Source organism: Cebus imitator, unplaced genomic scaffold, assembly GCF_001604975.1.
Source record: "Cebus imitator isolate Cc_AM_T3 unplaced genomic scaffold, Cebus_imitator-1.0 Scaffold114, whole genome shotgun sequence".
NCBI lineage: Eukaryota > Metazoa > Chordata > Mammalia > Primates > Cebidae > Cebus > Cebus imitator.
Window position 1 is genome coordinate 3,626,422 of NW_016107429.1, and position 8,681 is coordinate 3,635,102.

Consider the following 8,681-nt stretch of genomic DNA (forward strand, 5'->3'; position numbering starts at 1 on the left):
AAAAAAAAAAAAAAACCTGCAAACAGCACCTTGAAAACTGAACATTTGCACAGTTTAACACAATATCCAGTCATTTTTTGCAGTTTACAGTATCAGTAGAAGCTGGAAAGCAATATGTAATATATTTTAAGACAGAAGGTCAACAAGGCTTATTACCTTTGAACATTTTAATTTCACAATAATATAAGCCAAAGAGATAGTTATAAATGTTCCTTAAAGAAACAGAAAACATTTCAAAATAGAAGGATGTCTCCAATAAGGTCCCCTAAAATCTGATTAAAAAGCAATTGGTTTCCTCTCACATTCTTCAGCATATAAAAAAGTGTTTTAATGATTTGAATCCTTTCCAAGAGTATACCAAAGTTTTTACATCTGCCTGTCTTGTACATATGACTTACTTTAAAGGCCATGAATTGTGGTAATTAAAGGTGTATCATAATACTAGATTTTAAAAACTCTGCACTTAATATTAAACCTTGTAAAGAACTACCAACATTCTCTACAAAATATATCTATTTCTAAGAGTTGTACTGGAATAGTGAGAAACCAAAACTTCTAATACCTTCTTATTATATGCATAAACTCATATTTTATGTCTATTACCACTAGTATAAGAAGGTATAATTATATTGCTGCTACTGCAGAGGTATACAGTATATAATACACTGCATGATGCTGCTTTATAATATATGATGCTGCTATATAATGTTTCTCATCTGAAGTGTGAGATCATTCACCAGCAATCTCATGGAAAATAGGCATGTCTCTAAGAAAACTAGAACAAAACAAACAAAGGGACAGCAGTGGTTGCAGACTGGGCATCTGAGTTTCTTAGTCATGATCATTAACATGTCTGAGAATAAGCCTCTACATAATGGAAGGGTGAAAAGAAGCCCTTCATCTGTGGACAGGCCAAAAACTAGGAATTAGAAATTCCAGCAAAATGTCCTGAAGTTGTTCCACTGCTTTACAGTAGCTATCTTTAAGGTAACAGGGAATAGAGTAGGCACATGAAGACAAGAGAGCAATAATCGCCTTATAACCCATGCTGTCATTATGCTTCTTATTTTCTCTATTTACCCCTTGGTTGATTTCTAGTTCTGCATTTTGAGAAAGACCTTAATAAGCTGTAGCCTTTCTTAGTTGTTCAAAGGTGAAACAAAGGGAAAGGAGTTATGCATGCATTTGGGCCAGAGGATGTCACCATGGTGGTAGAACGAATAATCAAACAGAAATAACCCCAAAGGGGAAAGTGAAATTCAAGGGGTAAGAAAGAATTTGTTTATCCTCTCCATCCCATCCCCGCCCTCAAAACAAACAAAACAAAACAAAACCTAGAGTACTCCATGGCTAAACCTTGGGTGTTAGAAACCTGGGTTTCTACATGTTCTTTCAGAACAAAATGGAAATGCTACTTCATATGCTACCTTAAAGGGTCTTCACTCAAACTACTGGGTAAAGGAAGCAGACACACAATATTACTGTCTCACTTTTTCAGAAACAGTCGTCCCTCAGTATTCATAAGGGATTGGTCCCAGGGCCCCCAACAGATAACAAAGTCTACTGATGCTCAAGTCCCTGATAAAAACAGTGTAGTATATGCATATGATCTACACACATCCTCCTGTATACTTGAAATCACCTCTAGATTGCCTAAAATATCTAATACAATGTAAATGCTATGTAAAGTTATATTTTATTTTTTATTTATTTTATTTTTGTTATTTTTTATTTTTTAAATGTTTCCAAACATTTTAGATCTGTGACTGGTTGAACCCAAGGATGCAGAACCCACAGATATGGAGGGCCAACTGTATTCTTAAACTTCAAAAAATACAGAATTTACCAGATTTTCAGATAAGCCTAGTTCGCAACTAGGTGATTCACTGTGACATAAAGATTTATTTGATTCTAATAGGATCACCCCTCAGAATAAGCCCTTTCTCTTTCCTGGACTAGGAAAGTAAATTTACACACCACAAAATGTTTCAACCCAATTTTTAAATTTAAAATGTGTCAGTTTTGATCAATAATTTAAATTAGATGTGGTCACTTTGGTTAATTTTGGGTGGAAATGAGTACTGAATGTTTATTCTAGACATCTGGGCCTTATTCTTGGTTCTGCCATTTATAACCCTGAGCAAATTATTGAAACTCTCAGTTTCCTCATATGCACAAAGAGGGAGTTAAGCTATACAACACTAATTCCATGGAAGATACTTTTTTTTTTTCTTTTTTGAGAATCTTGCTCTGTCACCCAGGCTGGAATGCAATGGCACTATCTCAACTCACTGCAACCTCCCCTCCTGGGTTCAAGCAATTATCTTGCCTCAGCCTCGCCAAGAAGCTGGGATTACAGGTGCCCACCACCACACCCAGTTAATTTTTTTTTGTATTTTCAGTAGAGATAAGGTTTCCCCACTTTGGCCAGGCTGGTCTCGAACTCCTGACTTTGGGTGATCCACCCGCCTTGGCCACCCAAAGGGCTAGGATTACCGGTGTGAGCCACCACCATGCCCAGTCAGAAGATACTTTTTCAAAAATATAAACACAATTAATTAGGTACCCTGTGACATGTTTCTGTTAAAAGCAAACAAACAAAGGACGGAGATGAAAAAAAATTCAAAATGTCCAGAGATCAACCTTTTGAATCTTTCTCCTGTGAGAATTTTATATTTCCAGTCACAGTGATCAGGGATATCATCCTAAAAGGGAATGTATCACTGAAGAGAGAAAACAAAAAGGCCAAGTGAGTGATACTGTTCTCTAGATAAATTCAGGGTTAAATTTCTTCTTCCCATGAAGTTATTCCATGCATATGACAAAATCTCACAAGGTACCTTTTAGTGTATTATTTAAGCATAACCACTATACTGTAATCCCTGAAACATGTAAGTTCAAATCAGCAAAATCTAATACTTTGTATGCGACTTACTGGCCATTGAAGAAAAAAAATTATTGTAAGTCTGCCAGGTAGCTACTTTTGAAGTTATATTTTAAAATATTGATTTTTATAGGGATTCTAATGAAGATTTAAAAAGACGGGAAAAAAATGCACTTAAAAATAATGTAAACTTGAACAGGCTGATTTACACAGATCTTCTGTACCCCCCTGAAGATCATCACATTTTCAGAATTCTAAGTTTTCAGCACTAAATATCTCCCTAATCTGCTATTTTAGGTGAAGCCAATAGAACTGATTTAATGATAGGGTTTCCATGTTTTAGCATCTATTTTTTTTAGGTTCTACAAGTAAATAAGTACATAGATTTGAATACTAAGAAAAATGGTTTGGGCTAGGTGTGGTGGCTCACGCCTGTGATCCAAGCCCTTTGGAGGCCAAGGTGAGTGGATCACCTGAGGTCAGAAGTTCAAGACCAGCCTAACCAACATGGTGAAACCTCGTCTTTAAAGAAAAAAAAAAATTTTTTCTTAAATTAAAAAATGGTTTGTCAGTGACAATAACAGAGAACCCCAAGTATAGGAGCAAACTCAGGATATAAGAACTAAAATGAGTGAAAGCCCTTCTGTGAGAAATTTTCCTTCCAGTGCTCTTTTTCTGCCATTAAACCTTTGTGACTATAAATTTTAACATGGTAAGAAGTCCCTAATTAAAGACCTAGTAAAAGCCACCTGAAAGCCTAGGAGATCCTCCTGCCTAGTCTGTTCAGGACCTAGCAGGAATTACATGAAACTCAAAATTCCCAGAAAGATACTAGCCCCACAGATTACAGTACTACTGCCTTTATGAGTCACTGCCACACACAGGCAGCACAGACTGGTGGGAGAAACATAAAACAATTTGCAATACGAAGTAGCAAATGCTACAATGTAACACTGCTGAAGATTTGTAACAATTTAACAAAGCAAGGTGGGACTCAAGCTTCTGTAGAGGCCCTGCCCAGAGAATTCTGACTGGCAGGGGCATTCCAAGGTCAACTGCATTAGACTTCACGGATAACATCTACAATCTGGTGCACTCCTTGGCAATACAGTTAAAGAGAAAAATAAAGCCTAGTTCCCTGCCCTGAAGAGCATAAGAGACCAAAGAAAACAAAGTTATCATGCGTTCGGGATCCAAAAAAATAAGACTAATCTTTCCAGAGCAGAAGTCATGTCAGGAAGGAGTGAAAGACTGAGTTTGTAAAATTAAAATATAACTAGTGTGAAGAATCAACGCTCAATCTAATGAGAAATGGAGAGACAGGGAAATGAAAGAGCGATCCAAGGTTATTCAAGACACCCTTGTGGGGTAAAGAAACTGAGAGGAGAGATTCCTATTGAACAAAAACAAAACTGAAGACGGTGAGTTTTCAACTCTGCAATCTGTTACGCCAGTGCTGTTCTTCGAAAAAAACTATAGGTACAATAATGCGTTAGGGTTAAAGGAACCAGGCCGGGAGCCAAGCCCTCTGTGCTCAATATTCAACTCCATCACTTTCCGGCTATGTCGTTTTTGAGGAAGTTACTTAACAGCTCTGTGCCTCAGTCTCCTCACCTGTAAAATGGGGTGGATGAGTGCCTTTAAAACCAGGAGGGGCTTCTTCAAAACACAGTTGTGATTACATCTCTCTACTGATCAAAAACTGTATTCACAAAATCAAATCCACATCTTTCGCGAACCATATCGATCTTGTATAGGGTCTGCAAGCAATATGCGCTTCCATGTCTCATCTCCGGCAGCTCTGTGCTAGAAAGCCTTTTCCTTACCATCTTACTAAGTCCACTTTAGGAAATTAACTCTCTCTCCCATTCCACTGTGCACTCGTCTGTTCCTCTGTACGGTTTAGCACTAATCCCCCAGGTTTTGTTTGGTCTTTTAACGCTCACTCTTTCTTCTAAAGGCAGTAATTTCAGAGAGCCAAGGCAAATCTTTTTCATCGCTGTTCCTACACTTCATCCCAGAATGTGCCTGTGCAAGCCTGGGAAAAGCGTTACTGAATTAAACCGGATGATTACTACCGTAAAGGCCGCAATTTCAGAAACTGCCTAATTTCGCATAATTTCACATTGCTTTCAAATCCTGAAAATCTTCACACGAAAGGCCTCTTCAAATCAGAACACCATCCTTTCAAGAAAAGTTCTACCGAGCACCCCCACGAGTTGACAATGCGGTCATTCTTAGCTCCAGAAGTTGTGTGTGCGCCGCGGAGGGCAGCTGCACACTGGTCAACACTGTACTTTGAAATAAGGGGCAAGAAGAGGCGGCTCCGGAGGCAGCGAGGGCTATGCTCCTCTCTGCCCTCAACTTCCTACGGGCCCGCGGGCTCCGGCCGCGTTCGTCCCTCTCCGCCGCACTCCGTTCCCAGCCCTCGCCTCCCCTGGTCCCGCCGCAGCAACACCCCTTCCCCGGAGCGGCGGCGCGGATCGCGCTGCAGTTCCTCCCGGCGCTCCGCTTGCCCGAGTCCTGGCCTGCCACCCGCCCGGCCCGCGGCCCCCCGGCCTCTCCCCAGGCCCGCCGCCCGGGGCCCAGGCCGCCGCCGCCGCCCAGAGGGGAGCTGAGGGGACTCGCTCGGCTCCGCGTGGCGCCGGGGGCGGAGCCGGCCCGCAGGGCCCGCGGAGAGGCCGGGGGTGGACTGCGGCCTCCGCCTACCCCGACACGCACCCCGCCGCCCCCAACCCGACCTCCTTGGGGCCCCGGCCCGCGCCCGCGGCCCGGCAGCCGGCGAGACTCGCCACTTACCAGCCCGCCTGGGACAACGCCGCGCCGGGGACCTCGGCCATGGTAGCTGCTTAGGCCGGGGGTGGTGGGGGGGACTAGGGTGGGGGTGGTGGGGAGGCCTCCTACTTGAGACCCCCCCCTCAAAAAAAAAAAAGAAAAAAGAAAAGAAAAAAACTCCTCTGGTCGGCTCTGCAACTGGGCATGCTCAGTGCGGCCGGCGCTTCCGCGTGCGGGTTCCGCTCGCCGCGTTTTCTGAGCGGCCGTAGGGGCCGGCCTGGTGTGGGGCTCCCAGGCTGCGGAGCTCCGGGGCCTGATCCACCAAACACGAGCTGGGGGCGCTGGAGTCTGAGGACCGCTGAGGGACTTTGCCTCTTCACCGAAGGTTTTTACTTGTTTTGGGGGCCACTTTTCTGAGTTGCACACCTTGGAAAGTCGTGGGGAGGTTCTTCGTAGAGCAAAAGTGTGGAGTTTGCAGCGCCGACAGGCGGTCACCTCAGAGAGAGCAGGATGAGGCCAGAGACGGAGAGCGCGTCCAGGACGGCCCTAAAAAGGCCACGTTTCGGGCAGTAAGACTCAGAGGTGTCCCCAGCCCATTCTGCACAAAAGTTTACTTTCTTATAAAGATTCGTTCCCTTCACCTCGCCTTTTGGTTCTCCCGGACGCAAAGAAACGAATGAAGCTCAGGCTTTGGTGAGTCCTCACGGGCAGATCGGGTTGAAGCCGGACACCACAGTGAAAACGACTGGTCAACCCAAGAAAACCTGCACTTCGGAGATATGGGGAAAGGGGGCAGTTGTGTCAGTGCTTGTTTTTCCTGTTGCCCTCCACGTGGGACCGTCCGTGTCCCAGCGCGGCCTGTACTGTGAGGCCTGGCGACCACGGCCGCCTCGCCGCAGGTGCCCATCGCCAGCTCCCCAGAGGGCTGGGGCGCGGAGTGGGTCGCTGAGTGGGCATGCGCGGCGGCGTCGCCGAGCGGCACCGCGGACGCTACCCCGCGATTGGACGTCTGCGACTCACGCTGGCCAATCAGGGAGGAACCGGCGGACGGGTTCGCGGGCCAAGGAGGCGCTCGCTCCCTAAAAGTTTGCCCCACCCTCTTGATCTTTCACTTCTGGGGCGTCCGGTAGGTGAGGGAAAAGTACGCTGCTGAGGGGCACTGTCCCCATCTGCCAATTCGAGGGAAGAAGACTTAACCCCTATCTCCGCCGCTTGCCACCCCAGCTTCATCTAAGGGCATCATCAAAAACAGACTTGGAGCAGAGTCTGCGGAACTGGGCAGAGGCACTCTTGGGATTGGGGAGGCAATTGGCAGTTACAGAAGGAAGGGGATAATTGCCCTGGGTGGAGCTAAAATTCCTTAATACAGGTTTTTCTCCTTTCAGCTGCGGTATTCCGTTTGGTCTTCCTAAAAGTCATAGGTTTTTCTCCTTTCAGCTGCGGTATTCCGTTTGGTCTTCCTAAAAGTCATAGTTATAAAATCGCGATGCTTTCCTTACATAGAATGCTATTGAGATTTGCTCCCAAGCATTATTGTTTAGATAAGTTTACATCAGAACTAGCTCCATCCTGTTCCCTGCAATGTATGGCAGTATGCAGTGTTTAGGTCAGATGTATGCTACAAGTATATTTCCATTTATAGGCATTGACCATCATTTACAGGAGCCAGGAATAGATTTGCCATTTTAAAGGTAAATAGATGACTCAAAAATAAATAGCCAACAATTTTTATTGGCTGTTAGAATTTTTTCTTACCAAATATTTACATTTTACAGTTAATGTAACTTGTTAACTATGAAAATGATACGTTGTCCCAATCATCAGAATTTCTCACTGGTTATGAAGCCGTTTGTGCTCACATGCAGTGTAATTCAGTAAGGATTTACCACTGCTTGGTGCTCACAATAATAAAATACTTCACAAAACACTAAATTCCTTTAAAGAATGAGATTCCCACTGGAGAAGTTTGGGACAACAGAGCATCCAAAAAATGGTGACAATAATTGATGAAACACTTTGGATTTCTTCGGAGTGCCACGAAAAATGAAAGGAGGACAGGACCTTTTCTTTCAGAGGGAAAGATAATAAATATAGAACAAATGATAGAAAAATCACAATTTTCCAAGTCAACCACAATTGATTCAGGGAAATTTATCAGAGGATACTAAAAGCCACAAGGTGAAAGACTAGGAGTGCAGGATCTTCACATCTTCACTTGGTCTCAAAGTATCAAGCCATAACTTGCTTATTACAGAAGAGACAATGTACCTTTACCTTTAAAAAAAAATCACTGGCTTAAGAGATCAAAGCTAGAATCACTAATAATGGGAAAATCTAATGTAATCTGCTTACAGATGTCATGCAACTAGACATACACTTCACTGAAGAAGTATTCTTTGACACCTGTGATCCCAGCACTTTGGGAGGCTGAGGTGGGTGGATCACAAAGTTAGTTCAAGACCAGCCTGACCAATATGGCGAAACCCCATCTCTACTAAAAATACAAAAATTAGCCGGGTGCAATGGCAGGCGCCTGTAATCCCCATTACTCAGGAGGCTGAGGCAAGAGAATGCCTTAAACAGGGAAGGCTGAGGTTGCAGGCAAGAGCAAGACACCATCTCAAAAAAAAAAAAAAAAAAGGAAATATTCTTGCCAAAATTGTTTAACCTGAATTTAACCAAGCTTCTGGACCCTGGATCCTAAACCAACCCCACACCCCCAAATCTGTTTAGCAATGTCTGAGTTGTCACAGTCTGAGGGGGTAGGGGTGTTATGCATCTAATGGGATGCATCAGGGATGCTGCTAAATATCTTACAAAGCACAGGACATCCCTGCACTCGGAAGAATGATGTGGCCCAGAATGTCAATAGTGCTAAGGTCTAGATGTGAGAACAAATTTAAAGAACATATAGGGGATATCTGAGCAAGTTAAACCTGAAGACACAGGCAAATAAATCCACAATGAGACATATCCTACAGGAAACCTGTAGACTGTTAAAATGTAATTTAAGATTAAAAAA

General features: G+C 43.7%; 1 protein-coding gene and 1 long non-coding RNA gene across 13 annotated transcripts in view; one reads left to right on the top strand and one right to left on the bottom strand.

The window, feature by feature from the left end:
• Window positions 1-6,530, bottom strand: part of TDRD3 (tudor domain containing 3) — a 183,519-nt gene extending 176,989 nt beyond the window's left edge. For 6 of the 12 annotated variants that reach the window (XR_001828155.2, XR_001828156.2, XM_017538773.2 and 3 more), the window contains exon 1: window positions 5,684-5,858. Coding sequence is in view for 5 of the 12 variants with exons in the window: in XM_017538773.2 (XP_017394262.1) it covers window positions 5,684-5,724 (41 nt within the window). In the remaining 7 variants the exon portion in view is untranslated. Of the gene's footprint in view, window positions 1-4,498; window positions 5,325-5,683 lie in introns of those variants that run through there. The other 6 variants (XM_017538777.2, XM_017538778.2, XM_017538772.2 and 3 more) reach the window with 5 other exon arrangements.
• Window positions 6,531-8,181: 1,651 nt separating this feature from the next.
• The window catches only part of LOC119472713, a 5,897-nt gene continuing 5,397 nt past the window's right edge, over window positions 8,182-8,681 (top strand). Inside the window, exon 1 of the long non-coding RNA XR_005201890.1 lies at window positions 8,182-8,681. This exon is cut by the window's right edge and continues 1,990 nt beyond it. This is a non-coding gene — a long non-coding RNA (uncharacterized LOC119472713).